Raw genomic sequence first — 18,097 nt, 5'->3', positions numbered from 1 at the left:
AATATGCAAAAATGAATGAATGGAAATTTTATACACATCTTACTAGTTATCCTTCTATTTTTACAGTCATGGTCATGTACTGTATTTGTCCTTATAAAACTGAGTTTGTTTACTCAGCAAAATGCTTTCTAACCCCTCTCTTTTTTTTCTAAATACTAGCACTGCATAGTACTTATTCCATCATGTGAATGTATATATCAGAATATCTCAATCCATTCAATTTTTTTATGACTTTTTGGGCTGTTTCCATGTTCTTGCTACTGTGAATAATGCTGCTTTGAATATGATATACAGATCTCCATTGTGCCTCAGTTCTGTTTTCCTTGGGATTTATTCCTAGCAGTGGAATAGCTGGCTCATATTAAATTGCTGTGTTCAGCTTTTTTAGGAAATGCCAAACTGCCTTCCCGAGTGCTTGTACCATTTTATAATCCCACTGTGAACCATTTTTAAAATGTTATCAGCAAAGCTTTATTTGTATCTGATACTGATGGTGCTGTTTGATTATTTCTGCATTGTTTTATCACTTCTTTTTTTGAATGGTTACAAATATGGGTCTGTTTTTAGTTGACTGACCAGGTAGCTGCCTTCCTATTTTTTTGGCATAAATGAGTGAGTGCTCCCAGAGTTACATTGGTTTTATTGAAAAAAATCTCCCATCAGTATCCTGTTGATTCCTGGGTTCTTGTTAGTCACCAATGCTTTCAGTGTTTGTTGGACTTCTCTCAGTTCCATCAGCTCTTGATTATAAACTATCTTCAGAAATCATTTTTAAACAATACTGCTGTATCTTCTGTCTACTTTTGATATTTTCTGTATCATTCAATATTTTGTCCATAATCTCCTTCAGTATGGCAACTCAAGACTTGAATTATATGTTCTTCCTTTTGGATTTTATAACTCTTAGGTTTTCATGTTTCATTATATTTTTTCACAAATCTCCTCTCCCCACACCTGTAGTTTTCTGTTTAGCTTCCTAGCTTCGTTTCTTCCATTCACTTTAGCTACTCTACATTCATGAGCTAATTTGAAGGTCTCTTCTGACATCCATTTGATCTTTTCTTTCTTCCTTGTCTTTTTTAACAACAGTTTGCTTTCTTCACATATGATGTCCCTGATGGTGTCCCACTACTCCTCTGGTGTTTGGACATTAGTGTTCAGTGGATTAATTCTGTTCTTGAGATTATCCCTAAATTCAAGTGGGATATACTCAAAGTCATACTTGGGGTCTTACAGATTTGTTTTCACTGTCTTCAGCTTCAGCTTGAACTTGCCCGTGAGTAATTAATAGGGTGTTCCACAGTCAATCCATGGCTTTGTTCTCATATTGAGCTCCATTGTATCTTTCCAAAGATGTAATAAATTTCTGTTTGTATTTATGCTTGATAACAGAATCAAACATAACTTATTCCTCAAAAAAAAAATCAGAAACAGGCACATTTAAAGACCCCTTATTAATTTGGTCCATATACCTACAAAATACAAGTGTTTATGGTCTATATTTTAACAAGAAAACCATTTAATCTCAGCAATTTCATTTTACATACATTATCTTGCCATTAGATAGGTAGAAGAACAGGCTCAAAATAGGGACTTAGAACTCAATTATTCTTTTGCACCAAAGAGCATAGGAGAGAAAAAGTCAGTAGTGACTTTCAAAACAATTGATAAATTTAATGTTTCCCATGATTCTTTCTATAACGTCAGAGTAGACCATGAACTTTTAAACTTCTCCATGCCAAATAACCCAGTTCTGTTTACCATGTTCCAGTGAGCTTTGCCAGTAGTCGCTGACATTAAAAAGAGCAAGAACCACTGTAGACTGCAACCACTTAACTGATCAAGCAGAAGCTCTAGAAGGTTACTGGAATCACTGGTTCAGAATCTGGCCTTCAATTTCACAGACACAGCTATGTATGTGCTTTCCTCTGTGCATGCACAGATGGTCAAATTCACATGGAATGACACACTCTAGCACATCTATAAGTGGCTAAAGTATAAATTTAAAAGCCAATTTGATCATTTTCAGCAAGAAATAAAATCAGTAAATCCAACCAGATCATTTACACTAGATCTCTCCCATTCCCCACACTCTACAGCTCTCTTTTTGCATGAAGTTTATGTGAGTGTCAGATGGAGCTTTGTGTGATTCATCTCTTATGCCTTGATATAATCATGTCCTCTGTGAGGTCAGAATATTCACCTCTCAAAAGGCTTAGAGGGCTTCCTGGATGGTACAGGAAACATACCTTACAATTTTTAATCTTTGAAAAGTTTTTTTCCTAATCATATATGTTCATGATATTTTTTTTCTATGTGTGTGATGCAGATTATTGTCTTTTATCCACCTACATTCTTTCCTAGCATTGTAAATTAGTCAGTTTCATAATTCTCTTCCCTCTCTGACTTTTAAAGCATCTTGTAGGGTGGATAACTTTAGTAATTAGCTCCTTGTCAATCACTCTTTGCTGTTTATTGCTTGCATAAATGATAGTTAATATTGTATCTCTAGTCTGGGGTCATGTTCCATTTAGGACAGTATGACCTGGTGTGCTGACCATGTCGTGTTGCAGAAGCTATGTTCTTTGCAGTGTCTGTAGTACAGTTACATTTAGACACTTCTACTTTAAGGTGGTATCAGCGAATTAAATAAAAGGAGCCAAAAGAAGCTGAAAAATTTGCTATTGTGTTTGAAAACAGAACTAATTATTTTTAAAAGCAGCAATGAAAGCCTTGTTCTCCTCCTGCTTTTTCTTCCCCTTGACCTCACAGTGGCACAGTGAACACTGCACTCTGTGGGGACACAAAGTAGAGTTCAGTCATTCTGCAGAGGGCACAAATTACTAGTTAGGTATCTCGGGGAGCTTTCAGATTCCCTAAGGCAGAGGTGCTGAGTGAATTTCATGTGTTTTTTTCCTAAGCTTGAAGGATGTAGATTCTATTTTATGGCTTCATTTTGTGATGTTAGTCAAATTGAGTCCTGGAGGCAGGAAATTACCCATAAAGTCCATTCTAGTGATCTGATTGAATCATCAGAAAAGAGCTGTGGGTGGCTTCCAAGTTCAGGAAAGCTGCACTTAAAATATCCCCATAAGAGTGATCTTACTGTATTTCAAAGCCTTCCTGTTAGATGCATTCCACAGGCTTCTGGATCCCGTTGTTTTTACAATACTATTTATAATATGCAAATGCTAAAGCAAGCGTAAGCTCATGAGTGAATTAGAAACCCTAGTGCATAGGAAGCAGCACTAAACCTAGCACACTTTGATGATGCCAGCACAGCAAGAGGCCCAGGTGGAGAGCTTCTGTTGGCAACACCTAACACCAGTATCACCCCTAAATCCCTGGAAAATCACCTCAAAACTAGCTTAAGGGAATAGGATAACTTCATTTTATGGGGAAGGGTGGTACAATAGAGTCTCCCAGAATGTTGAAGAATTCTTCAGCTCATCTGAAAATATAAGACATAATTTATTAAAAGAAAATTTGTCTAATGTACCATCTAAAGGACAACTCAGAGATATATAACAATTAAAAATAATAATTCTTTTCAATGTCAGCATTGCAAGTGAGTCAGAATTGACTCTTAGCTGACCTTCCAGTGGGTTTCGGAAGTTGTAAGAAGTATGGGAGGATAGCCACTCTCTCTCAATCAGAATTGCCAATGGATTTGAACCACCAGATAAGGGCAGCGTTTAAGTTAGCAGTGCAAGTCCCTATCGACAGTGCCACAACGGTTCCTTTATTTTAAATGAGTATGTTAAACACGTTTCTTCCTTATACATAAACTTATATTCTAGGAAAAGAAGGCTTTATGTGTGTCATTTTTATGAGGTGGATGAAAAAGAGGTTGAAGGTTATCACCCAAACACCAGAGCCTCTCTTCTGTTGTAAGGTGATGACAGATGAGGTTGTCAGATCCAGTCGTAGATTATGAGGCAGCTTGCTGGATTCTGCCTTCTCCAGTGATCTTTTACATTTTTACAAATTCCCCTCAGTTTTGAGACGATGTAAGCATACGGTTAGGAATCAGATCAGAGCTTTTAAATCAGAGATGGAAATTGTCTCTGCTGCCAGGAGTATAAGTATGTTGCAGTGAACATATACATAAATAAATGTAAAAATTATGTACACGTTTGAAAGCATTTGCTTTCTGGCAGTCTCTCTGGAGTAGTGAAACAGTAGAGAGGAAAGAAAGTTGGAAAAGCCAAATAAATGCTTGTCCAAATGTCACCATTCTCTTACTCTGTATCTTCACTCTGCTTCCGTTTCTCATCATTGGAATGTAAGTTCCCTGAGGACAGGGCTTGCCATCTGCTTCTTGTTGTTTTTCATGATGTATCCCAGCCATTTATAAATTACTTTGTACATACTAGGCCCTCAATTTATATTTATGGGATAAATAAATGTGTCAAATGAAATTAGTCATAGAAGCCTTTTTGTTATTTGGCTAGAATATCAAATTATTTGGGGAGTAGGAAACAAAAAAAGACAAGTAAGCTGGAACTCTCTGGGAAGAAGATATTTGTATAAATACAAAGTGATATTGTAGTCAACTTTCTTTCATTGCGTACACAGCCTTCCAAGATCAAAATCATCTTTAAAGCTGTCACAGTTGAAATCTACCAGAAGTTGTATGATATCATGTTGCAGGTTTGTGCAGCACTCTTAGAATGGGCTTCACTCTCTAGTTGTCATGTGGCTATGAATGTAGGCTCTGGATTAACCAATTCCGTTGTCACCACTAGTGTTATTTAACCTTTGGTGCCTGAGTTTTCTCAAAATAGTTAAAAATCAAATGAGAAAACCAAACCTGCTTCTATCAAATTGATTCAGATGTATAGCATCCCAGTAGGACAGAGTAGAACTGCCCCGTAAGGTTTCGAAAGACTGTGTGTAATCTTTCTAGATGTGAACTAACACGTCTTCCCCGATAGACAAGCACTGGGCTCAAAGTAGTGATTTTTTTTTCATTAATAGATGAGTGCTTTAATCCACATCACCAGGACTTTAAAAATAAATGTTTCAGTTGTTGTTAAGTGTCATTGAGTTGAGTACAAATGAAACCAACCCTAAGAACAAAAAGACCTGAGCGCTGTTCTATTCTCAAGTGTTCATAGAGTTCTCAAAGACCTGTTATTTAAGAAGTGGGTGTCAATCCTGCTTCCAAGTAATAACTACTGAAGGATTTGTTGTGAGGATAAAATGTGATCATTCATATAAAGGTCTTCACGTTGTACAGAACACAGTATAATCAAAAACAAACCAACCACCTCACTACTGTGAGTAAATGCCAACTCATAGCAACCCTTCAGTGAGTTTCACATAAATCCTATTGGGAAAAGAGGGCATCATTTTTCTTCAGCTGAGTTCCGACTGTTTACCTTTTGATGCAGAGCGCAACACTTAACCTACTGTACAACCAGAGCTCCTTCTTAGCAGCCAGAGCATTCTGTAATTGTTGCTGTTGTTGTTAAGTGAGGTCCAGTCTGTTTTGACTCATCGTGATCCTATGAGCAACAGATATGAACCTTGCTCTCTCCTGTCCCACCCACCCTTTCACTCTCTGCTCTGTTTAAGCCCATTGTTACAGTGACTCTGTCAGTTCACCTCATTTTAGGTCTTCATGTCTTTTTCTAGGAACTAATCCCTCTTGACAAATATGCCCAAAGTATGTGAGCCAAAATGTCACCATCCTTCCCTCTAAGGAAGATCCTGGTTGCACTTTCTCTAAGACAGACTTATTTCCTCTTGGCAGTCCATGGGATGATCAGTATTCTTTCCAACATCACAATTCTAAGGCATAGATTCTTCTTCTGTCATCCTTATTCATTGTCTTACCTTTCAGATGCATAGGAAGCAACTGAAAAATACCCTGGCTTGGGTCATACCTTAGGTTTTATGCTAATATCCTTGCTCTTTAGAACTTTAGGAGATCTTTGACAGTAGATTTTCCCTATAAACGTCTTTTAATTTTTTGACTGCAGCTAACATGGCTGTTGATTGTGGATTCAAGTAAAAGTAAATCGCTGCCAGCTTTAAATATCAACTTCTCTTATTTTAGCCACTCTTCTTCTCAGTTGTCTCTTTCTGTCTTTCTATTTGAGCATGATTATCAATCTCTTCTATGCAGTGAATCATTTTCTACCTATATGAGAGAAGCATTGTGTAGTATAGCACCCACTTTGAGAGATCTTAGCTTTAAGTGTTAGCTCTACCACTAAAACTGCATCCAGATATGCCATTAAAATTCTCCAAACCCTGGCTTAAAATAAAATTACTGAGCTTGATAATATCTACAGTGCTTTCAGCTCCAAATGGTCATCGTTAAAATGTGAAAGTGGAGACTACGAAAGACAGTGGTTGGATGCTCAAAAGTCATAAAACGAAATGTGTACGAATGGTTGAATGGGAAACCAATTGGCTTTATAAGCTTTCACTCAAATCACACACACACACACACACACACACACACACACACACACACACACAAAAGGAATAAAAGCGCCATCTGAGGTATACATTGAATTCTTTCTTTTCCTTTCAGCTTCCTCTATCCTCAAGAGGGAGAAGCGGCTGAGGACAAAGAATGTGCATTTCAGCTGTGTCACTGTGTACTACTTTACCAGGAGGCAAGGCTTCACCAGCGTGCCCAGTCAGGGGGGCAGCACGCTGGGCATGTCCAGCCGTCACAACAGCGTGCGCCAGTACACACTTGGTGAATTTGCCCGGGAGCAGGAGCGGCTTCACCGGGAGATGTTGAGGGAACACCTCAGGGAAGAAAAACTGAACTCCTTAAAATTGAAGGTAAGGAACATTAAAACTCCCCCTCCACCCCAATCTCTCTTTTTCTCTCATTCTGTTTGAATTCACCACTTTCGTTTTCATCTTAACAAACCTAGCTGGGCATTTTTAGACCACAGACTTCCTGCTGAGCCCTTTGTTGTTCCTTAAAGCAAAATAGCATGATCTTTTCAGAAACCAATGCCATCATTCATTTATTATTACTAGATTGTAGACCTTACGCTAGGTCTGAGGCAAACTGGTGAGTGAAAATAGATGTGGTATCTTTTCTACTGTAACTTGCAGATTGTTACTGTGAGGAGTCATCGAGTTGATTGACTCTGACGCATAAAGACCCTACGTACAATAGAACGAAACACTGCCTGGTCCTCCCTGTCTTCAGAATCATTGCTCTCTTTGTGCTCGCTGAGCTGCCGTGTCAGTTTATCTCATTGAGGGTCTTCCACCTTTTCACTGACCAAACTCTTTACCAAACATGAGGTTCTTCTCCAGGGACTGGCCCTTCCTGATAACATGTCCAAAATATACGAGATGAAGTTTCACCATCCTTGCATCTGAGGAATTTCATAGGGATACATAATTTGAAAAGTTAAATAAAATTGTATCTCTATTAAATGCTATGGAGAATGCTACCCAAGCGTGTAACAAGGGAGTTGTATGGGGCTATGCGTAACACAGTCCAGGAGGCCATGTAAACTTCCTGTAAGTAGTGATGATTGAACAGAAATCTTCAAAGGTAAATAGCTAAGAGTGCTTCCAGGAGTGTTTCAGACCTTCTGGCAAACAAAGGGTAATATGGCTGGAGCAAGGACAAGTGTGGAGAAATGAGAAGGATATGTTAAGATAAATTTTCCCCCCTTCATCCTAAAGCCAAGAGGAGACAGCTACGAGTTATAACTTCTTGTTCAGGATAGCAAGATCATATAATACAGTCCATGCATGAGAATAGTTTTAGAGTCAGAGCATTCATGTACGGGGTGGTGAGTGGCAAACATACAAAGCTGTGGAGGTAGACCACTTAGGAGATGATTACAATAACCAGGAGAGAGATGATAGTCATTAGATTAGATGGATGGTGGTGTTATTGTTGTTGATGATTGCCTTTGAGTTGAGCATGACTCATAGTGACCTTATGAACAAAAGGCCTGAGGCCTTTCTCTAATCATTGACATTTATCAAAGTTCAGAGTTTCTAGAGGCATGTTGTTTAGGAAGTGGATGCCACTCCTGCTTCCAATCTGAAAGATTAAGTGTTGCAATTTTGACCCTAACAAAAGCTAGGAGAGTGTAAGTCATACAGCATTGTCTGCATATACAGAAAAGATAAGCCTAACATAAAGATAGATGGACAGTGGGTGAAACTTAGGAAATAAAATAACGGTGTTTAATTGGTTAGATTTGAGAGGGAAGAGGGAAACTGCTGAGAGTGACTCTAAATTCCTGGCTTGCAAAAGTGAACAGGTTGTGACAGAGAGTATCACTTCCTTTGATAAGGAACACAGGAAGAGGAGCAGGTTGTGTGTGTGGAGGGGGAGAAGAATGAGACTACTTTTAAACACGCTGAGTTTGAGGGGCCTTTGAGTTACCAGAGAATTTTCAGGAAAGTGTCCATGTGGAGATACTCACTCATATCACATAAGAGATTAAGTGGAATGAAATACAGCATAGAATAATTGTAAGAAACACTCTCTAATTGTATTGTTCCATTACTATACTAGTACATGGAAAATACTCTCCATTATTATTTAATGACAAAGGAAGTTCTTCCTGTGTAACCAAAGTACTTAACATCATCTGTTAAAGGGTGAAGTGCTATAAACACATCTGTATTACATTCATGTTTAATTTCCATGAAAAAGTCAATTTGAAGAGGTGTCATGTGTTTCAAAACATCTTGGGGTTTTTTTTTTTAGGTATTGTACAGTTGTGTGTGTGTGTGTGTGTGTGTGTGTGTGTGTGTGATATTCCCAATTGCATCACAAGTCAGTCATTTAAATTAAGCTGGAAACAACCTGCCTCTTTAGTATATCTCTTATTTCCCTGGAACTTTTCCCAACAGGTTTCATTTAAAGGTCCATAAAACTTTGAGGTGTCAGCCTACTGCTATTGAGGATGGTTGCTTTACATCTTGTTTAGTTCAATAATAATTTTCCAATTGGTTTCTGACATCCAGCTCTCTCTACTTTCATAACTTACTACAAACAATTTCTGCGCCCCCCTCCCAGCTGTGGTGGCACAATGCATAGGATGTCAGGCTGCTAACTAAAAGGTAAGTGGTTTGAATCCACAAGCTCATCCCATAAAAATTTACAGCTTCAGAAACACAATGAAGGGTTTGTACGAGCTATTTAAAAACTTAAGTCATTTTCTGACCTCAAGTATTAATTAGCTTCCAGGTATTAGTGATTGGTACTTGCCAGGCACATTGTAAACATTATTCAATTTAATCCTAACAAGACCCAGAGGGATAGGTAAATAATTAGATCGTGTTTACGGATGAGGGGGAAAGTGCATAAAGTTGTTAAATAATGGACTCACTCAGTAGAAAATTTACTATCTTGCCATTTTACTCCCTACTCTTAAATTAACTGATCATCCCCTATAGGCATTGAATAAGAAAATCTCAGTGCATACAGGCAGCCATCCCTTTCTGAGGTGTGCTAAGATGTGCACTGGCTTTGAACAGCTGGCAGACTGTAATTCTGTCTGAGGCACAAAAGATTTATTGTGGTGAACTTTGAGGCCCATCATACATGTGATAAATGTCAGGGAAACAGCGCACCTACAGCAATCTTCCTCCATACTAGACAGTGATATATTTTGTTACTGTGATTTGTATTCAGCTGCTTCTGTTCTTAAACAAGATGAGGGAGAAAGCAGAGAAAAGGGAGAAAGTAAAAATAAATACAGACAAAAAAGTAAAACCCCCTATAATAAAGCCAATTCTGACCCTTATAACCTTATAGGCTAGAATAGAACGGCTTCATAGAATTTCTTAAGCTGTAAAACTTTACAGATGACTGCTTTATCCTTTTTCTGAGAAGTGACTTGTGGATTCAAAACACCAACATTTTGGTTAAAACCCAGTGCCTCATCTCTATTTACTGACTCAGCTTTCTGTTGTGTTTAGTGTTAGAATGTAGATAGTGGCAGTTATCCAAGTCAGTGTCAGTTCTTTGCTTTTACTTATTGATATATAAAAACATATATCTTACGATTTGGGTGAAGGTGGCAGCAAAAGGCAGTTGGTGATCATTATTACCTCTAAATTACATAAAGCTGAAGAGTAATGAGATTCTGAGCAGGTCTGTTCTTCGCTTAACTGTATTAGAAGCATTCACAAATCTCAGAAGCACATGTCACATGGAGTTAATAAAAGCTCACAGCCACGTGTATCAGTTTGCTAAAGAAATTTGAGGAGAATTACCATATTTTTACACAAGTAACATGTGCCTTTTATAGGTTTTTGCCAAATGTGCCCTCCTCGCTGTGAGGTATTTTTAGAAACGTGCTATGCTATTATTTTTTACAGCAGTATGTAAAAATATTGGCACAATGGAACTTACAAAAATACCTTGTGGATGGAGGGTACAGTTGGCAGTACAGACACAGAGAATGCATGTTATTCATTGTGTAAAAATGCTGTAATAGATAAAACCATAATTTTGTACATTTATGCTGTCTTGAATATAAATGGGTACCTTGGAAACCTGACGGTAGCCTACATGCAATGAGTAGGAACTGGCACAATGTGAGTTTGAGTTTCTTTTGGGAGTAAGTGAAGTGGCATCTCATTGTGGTTTTTATTTTAATTTTTCTGACGACTAATAACATTAAACATCTTTACATGTATTCATTGGCTCATTGTCATATATCTTCTTTAGAATTAAGTCTATTTGACTTTGCCCAATTTTTAAAAAATTGTTGTTGCTGTTAAGTACCACCTAGTCAGAACTGACCCATAGCTGACCCTCCAGTGGGTTTTCAGAGGCACTAAAGCCCATGGGAGGAAATTGCCTGTCCTTCTCCAGTACAGCAGTTGGTCAGTTCAAACCCTGTGCCTTTGGGGTTGAAGCACAGCTTCTTACTACTTGGCCACCAGAGCTCCAGCAACATTTTTTTAATTAGGTAGTCAATATTTGTTCCCATTCCAAAGATGAGCCAACAGACTGCAGAAATGATCGAACAATATCATTAATATCACATGCAAGCTAGATTCTGCTGAAAATTATTCAAAAATGACTGGAGCAGCATGTCAATAGAGAACTGCCAGATGTGTAGACTGGGTCTAGAAGAGGCTGTTGTACTAAGGATATTATAGGTAATATAAGATGGATCTTGGCTGAAAGCAGAGAGTTCCAGAGGAGTGTCTATCTGTGTTTCATTGACTATGCAAGAGCTTTTGACTGTGTGGGTCACAACAAACTGTGGCTGACTCTGAGAAGAACGGTAATCCCAGAACATTTGATTGTACTTATGCAAAACCTGTACTTGAACCAAGAGGCAGTCATCAGAACAGAGGAAGGAGACACTGAATGATTCAAAATCGGGAAGGGTGTCTGCCAGGGATGTATTCTGTCCCCATGCCTTTTCAATTTGTGTGCAGAACAGATCATCCAGGGTGCTGAGCTGTGCAAGGAGGAATGTGGCGTAAGGATTGGAGGAAGATTCATCAACAACTTTTATTATGCAGATAACACAACCCTGCTTGCTGAAACTGAGGAGGACCTGAGGTGCTTGCTGCAGAAGGTCAAGGACTGAAGCCTTCAATATGGATTGAAGCTCGACATCAAGAAAAAGATTCTCACCACTGGGCCAATTGGCAGCATCATTATGGATGGTGAAGAGATCAAATTGTTAACAGTTATATTTTACTTTGCTCCACAATCAAGACTCTTGGTAACAGCAATCAGGGAATCAGGAGATGAATTGCATTGGGAAAGTCAGCTGTGAGGGACCTCTCTGGAGTATTGAAGAGCAGCTACATTAGACTGGTTTCTCAGGTGTGCCTGATCCAGGCCATAGTCTTCGCAATTGCATGCTATGCATCAGAGAGCTGGACAGTGACTAGGGATGATAGAAAGAGAATTGATACCTTTGAGAAGTGGTGTTGGAGAATAGTATTGAATATACCATGGACTGCTAGGAGAACAAACAGGTTCATTGTCCTGGAGAACATGAAGCTGCACTGCTCCTTGGAGACAAGGATTGCACAGCTTTGACTGACATATTTTCAGCATGTTGCAAAGAGTGACCAGTCCTTGGAGAGGGACATCATGTTTGGGAGGGTAGAGGGACAGTGCAGGAGAGGAAGACCCTTGATGAGATGGATCAGTTCAGTAACTGGGGTAATGGGAGTAGGTGTGTCAGAGCCAATAAGGTTGGCACAGGATAGAGCAGGGTTTAGGGCTCTTATACATAGGGTCTCCATGAGTCACAAGTGACTCAATAGCACTTAACAACAGTAATCTTTTTTAGTTGTTGTTGTACTGTAGAAATGCCCTATCCAGTAGGCTATCAAACTCTTACCAGTATGTTGTTAGCAAGTATCTGTCCTATTCTTTATGTTGTCTTTTCACTTTCTTGGTAAAGTCCTTTGATGCACGGAAGTTTGTATTTTCAACTTTGATGAAACCTAGTTTATTTTGCCTTTTGTTCCTCATGCTTTTGGTGACATATTTAAACATCTTTTGACAAAGATAAGGTATGTTCTGAAGTTTTACCCCTATGTTTCTTCTAGTAATTTCATTTCATTTCTTATAATGAGGCCACTGTTCCATTTTGGGTTATTTTTCATAGATGCTATGAGGTATTAGTACAACCGTATGCTGTTTTATGTGGCAATCTGGTTGTCCCAGAACCACTGCTGCTTTATTGTTGTTGTTGTTTTTCTGTCCTACTGCTTCCTGTGTTCTGAACTTTATCCCTGGGCAAATGCTGCCCTTTTACTCTTGTCTGGTTAATTGTTCTAACGAGTGAGTACATCAGGCTGTTGTTGGTTACTTTGTGTGCCTTGCCCATTGTTTGGCTGAAAGTTGATGCATGGGAGTAAGTTTTGCTCCAGATTCAACGAGTGATGAAAGGTCACAGTGTTGGGGGCTCCACCAGTCTACGAGTTTTTATTGGACGAGTAAGCCTGGCTATTTTAATCTTTCTGAGTTTTATTCTATTAATTTTACTCTATCCAGGACTTTGTACTTTTAGGATAATCGGTTGTGGTAGCTGGGCACTATTCTTCTGCTCTCAGAATCATGGGAGGTTGAGGTTCATATGGTCCGTTAGTCCTTTGGGCTCTTGTTTTAATTCATCTTTGCTTTTCTCCTGTCTTCTTTGTTTCAGCCAGAAAGAGACCAATAATGCAGTGCTAATTTTTGAAATTACCGTTTCCTCATTGAATGGTTTTGACACTTTGTTGAAAATTGTTTTGCCATTGTATGAGTTTACATCTGACCTACAGGTTTATTTCATTCCGATATCTACAAAGTTACATCATAGCTTTGTAGTAAATTTTTAAGTCAAAATATTTTTGTTTTCCTACTTCATCTTCAAAATTGTTTTGGCCATATGGGGCCCCTCTTTTTCCATATGAATTAAAAGATTAGCTTTTCCATTTCATCAGAGAAGACTGTTGACATTTCAATAAATACTCTGTTGAGTCTGTGGATTTATTTAAGTAATATTCATTCATTATATTAATAATATGAATTCTTCCAATTGATGAACACAGGATATCTTTTCATTATTTAAATCTGCTTTAATTTCTTTTTGTTTGGTGGGTTTTGGTATTTTGTTTTGTTTTGTTTTGTTTCTAGATAAGGTCAGAGTGGCATCCACTTCTTAAACAACATGCCTCTGGAAACTATGAACTATAAATGTCAGTAATTGTATAGGGGCTTCAGGCTTTTGTTCATAGGGTTACTATGAGTCATGCTCAACTTGAAGGCAATCAGCAGCAACATACTGATTTATTTACAAAGTTCAAATACAATGTTTTTTACACAAGATTCTTCCCATTTCTTTCATACACCCCCATCGAATTGTACAACCCTGTAATTACCATCCTCCCAAGCCCCCATGCCTATCCTCACCCCTCTGCTTCCGCCCTCCCTCCCACTTGGATCCTCATACTCATTCTACAGTAATGGCTTTAAACTGTATTTGTCCTTGTGGGACTGAGCTAGTTCACTCAGCATAGTACTCTCCAGTCCCTCCCAAGTTAGGCAGGAATTTACATATCATTGCTTCTGCGTTCTGCATAGTATTCCATTGTGTGAATGTACCACAACTTCTCAATCCATTCATTTAGCATTTTTAATAGTTTTTGTTGTATACAGAATTTACTTTAAGTTCACTCCCAGCTATTTTATTCTTTTAGATACCATTTTATATAAAATTATTTTCTTAATTTCTTTTTTTCCAGTTTGTAAATTGGAAAACAAAATGCTGATTTTGTGTGTACTATTGTTATATCTTGCCACTTCTTATGATTTATTCATTAGCTCTATTAACTTTCATTTTCTTCAATATGAAAAATATTAAAAACTACACCTTTAAGTATTGAAAATATCTCATTATAACAAAAATCCTCACAGACCAATAAAGAACATCATGATAAATGGAGAAAAGATTGAATTTGCCAAGTATTATCTTTCCCTTGGGTCCACAATCAACACCTCAGAAGCAGCAGTCAAGAATTCAAATGGTGAGGGAGCTCTGGTGGCCTAGTGGCAAGACGCTGCACTGCAATCCCAGAGGTATGCGGTTCAAATCCACCAGATGCTCTGCTGGAGAAGGAGGGGGCAATCTCCTCCTGTACCAATCAGATCTGATCTGACGGTACATGTAAAAATAATATAATAAAAATAAAAAATTAGAAAAGGATTCAAATGACATATTGCATTGGACAGATTTGTTGCTGGCAAGAACACTTTTAAGATCTAAAGAGCAAGGATATCACTTTAGAGATTAAGGTGTGTCTGACCCAAGTAATGGTATTTTCACTTGTTTTGTATACAGATGAAAGTTGGACAATGAATAATGAAATCTGAAGAATTGATGCTATACAGGCTTTGTTGTTGTTGATTGTCTTCGAGTCAAACACATTTCAGTGACCCATTGTTGTGTTGTTGTTGTTGTTGTTCTTATGCATCAGTGAGTTACCTTCAACTCATAGTGACCCCTATGTACAGCAGCTCTGAACCTTGCTCTGTCTTGAGCCAGTTTTACTGTTTCCAACACACCTACCTCCATTGCCCCAGTTACTGCATCATTCCATCTCATCCAGGGTCTTCCTCTCCTATACTGTCCCTCCTCCCTTTTAGGTATGTCCTTCTCTAAGGACTGGTCCCTCTTGGCCACGTGCCCAAAGTAGGCCAGACAGAGATTCAAAGTCCTTGCCTCCAAGGAGAAACTTGATTTCACCCACTCCAAGACAGACCTATTTTTTTCTTGGTGGTCTGGTATTTTCAAGATTCTCCTCCAGCACCAGAACTTGAAAACGTTGATTCTTCTCCTTAGTCATTGTCAAGCTCTCTGATGCATAGCAAGTAATTGCGCAGGATAGAGCAGGGTTTAGGGCTGTTGTGCATAGGGTCACTATGAGTCGCAAACGACTCGACGGCACATAACAACAACAACAACAACATGACATGGATTAGGCGCACCTTAGCCTCTAGACTGACATTGTTGCTTTTCCACAACTCTGGAGAAGTTCCTGACAGTAGATTTTCCCAATGCAATTCGTCTCTTGATTTCCTGACTGCTGGTGCCAAGAGTGATGGTTGTGGAGCTGAACAAGCTATAATGGTGTTGCCATTTGGCCCAGTGGTGAGAATCTTTGTCTTCTTGGTGTTGAGCTTCAATCCATATTGAAGACTACAGTCTTTGACCTTATGCAGCAAGTGCTTCATGTCCTCCTCAGTTTCAACAAGCAAGGTTGTGGCATCAGCATATCATAGGACATTGATGAGTCTTCCTCCAATCCTTATGCCACATTCCTCCTCATAAAGCCCAGCATTGGTTGCCAAAAGAAAAAGCAAATCTGACAAAAGTGAAACCACAGTGCTTCTTAGAAATAGGGAGTGTAGGACTTTATTTCACATACTTTGGCCTTGTTGTCAGGAGTTATCAGACCCCAGGAAAAGAGATTGGTGAAAGGAGGGAGGGAGGAAGGAAGAAAGGAAGGAAGAAAAGAAGGAAGGAAGCTAGCTCAATGGATTGGCCTGACACAGTAACTGCAACAACAGCTTTAAGCATAGTAGGATTGCAAGCATGGTGCAGAATCCAACAGGTTTCCATAGGGTTTCCATTAGTCAGAATCAGCTTGATGGGATTTAACAGCAGCATAACTTTCTTGTAGAATTTTTGGGATTTTCTGTATTTACAGTTGTGTACTCTGCAAAAAGAGCTAGTTTGATTTCTTCCTGCCCAAATTATGTCTTCTATTTCTTTCCTTACCGAATTACTGTGACTAGAACTTCTATATATAAGTTAATATGTTGCCTAATATTATCTATTAATTATAAATTCATATATTGCTTCATGTTAAGTTGAGGGAACTTGGGTAAGAAGCTTTGGTGCAGTCTTGAAGGCATGTGGTTCGATTCTGCCGGCTGCTTCATGGGAGAACCATGGCGATCTTTTCCTTTGTGGTTAACATGCCTCTGAAAACCTGCTAGAGGGTCAGCTATGCATCTGTTCCTACTTGACAGTACAATCAACAGAACTTCTAGTGCAGTATTGAATAGCAACGATAAAAGCAAGTATCTTTGTGATTTTAATATTTTATGGTATATTAGATAAAAGTTTACACAGCAAATTATATTCTCATTTATCAATTAATAAATAAATTGTTCCTTGATATTTCTGGCCATAGTCTTATTCCACTCTAACCTGCCACATTTCCATCTCTCCAGTATTCCTGCCACTCCTTACTATTACATCTTTGCTTTGATGTATGTTTTAGCTATGTAGACTGATAGAGTTATCTGTTTAAGAAGCACATTCCTCATGGATGTTATTAGTTATTTTGTATACCAGTCATTTTATTTAGCTGAGAAGTAACCTTTGGGAATTACTTCAGTCTCAAGTTCAAAGCCTATCTTGAGCCTCTAAACCGCTGCTCCCCGGAGGGCCAGTAATGTGTTGGTTCCAACTCAGTGGCACATACTACCAGTACCAATGCATTAGATATGTTGTTGTCATTGTCATTATGTGTCGTTGAATCTCCTGCATATCATAGCAATCCTTTGTACTTTAGCTTTGAACTCTGCACTATCCTGTGCAAATCTCCTTTCCTCTGATAGACCTAATCCCATTTCTTCAGTCCCTGAGTTAAACAATCTCATCTCGATTTTTCCTCTCCTGCTCTGTCCCTCAACCCTTCTAAGCATAATATCCTTCTTGAAGGAGTGGTACCTCCAGGCCATGTGACTAAATATATGAGATGGAGCCTCAAAATATTTGCCGATAGAGAACAGCTTGGTTTCATACTTTCTAGGACAGACCTGTTTGTTCTCCTGGCAGTCCATGGTATGTTCCATATGTCCAACACTCTTCTGCAGCACCACAATTCAAGGCTTCGACCTTCTTCTGTTATCCTTAGTTATTGTCCAGCTCTGTAATACATAGCAAATAATTGGGGAAACCATGGCCTAGATCAGGCACACCTTAGTCTCCATACTGGCCATCCTTGTTCTTCAGTACTCTAGAGAGAGGTCCTTGACATACTTTCCCAATGCAGTTCATCTTTTGATTTCCTGACTGGTGGTGCCAAGGGTGCTGATTGTGTAGATATGTTGTTGTTGTTGTTGATTGTCATCAAGTCTAGCACAACTCATAGCAACCCTATGAACTAAAGGCCTGAAGCCTTTCTATATCTATCGACATTTAACAAAGTTCATACAGTTTCCAGAGACATGCTGTTTAAGAAGTGGATGACAATATATATTACAAAAATAAGAAAATAAATTTGTAAGAGAAAGTCACTTTTGTTTGACAAGCTGTGGCTCTTTTTGGTGGTGATGGTGTTGCAGACATTATAAATTATTAAAAAGAGGAAACTGATTGCATTGAATGCTGGTTCTAGAGGAAATGACTAGTTTTAGATTGCCTAAATCTGAGGCAACCAAAATATGACCTTGAGTCTATCCCACCTGAATTTCAGAACCATCTCAGGAACAGATTTGAGGCTTTGAACACTAATAAACGAAGGCCAGATGAGTTGTGGGAGGATATCAAGAGTATCATCCAGGAAGAGTGCAAACGGTCATTGCAAAGACAGAAGAGGAAGAAAA

General features: G+C 38.6%; 1 protein-coding gene across 1 annotated transcript in view; it reads left to right on the top strand.

The window, feature by feature from the left end:
- CSRNP3 (cysteine-serine-rich nuclear protein 3) overlaps window positions 1-18,097 on the top strand; it is a 102,689-nt gene that overhangs the window by 70,114 nt on the left and 14,478 nt on the right. Inside the window, exon 2 of the mRNA XM_006879339.1 lies at window positions 6,548-6,807. Within this exon, the coding sequence (XP_006879401.1) occupies window positions 6,548-6,807 (260 nt within the window). The remainder of the gene's footprint in view (window positions 1-6,547; window positions 6,808-18,097) is intronic.

This window comes from Elephantulus edwardii, unplaced genomic scaffold, assembly GCF_000299155.1.
Source record: "Elephantulus edwardii isolate Elephantulus edwardi_28Jun2011 unplaced genomic scaffold, EleEdw1.0 scaffold00003, whole genome shotgun sequence".
Lineage (NCBI taxonomy): Eukaryota > Metazoa > Chordata > Mammalia > Macroscelidea > Macroscelididae > Elephantulus > Elephantulus edwardii.
This window is presented reverse-complemented; position numbering and strand designations above follow the sequence as displayed.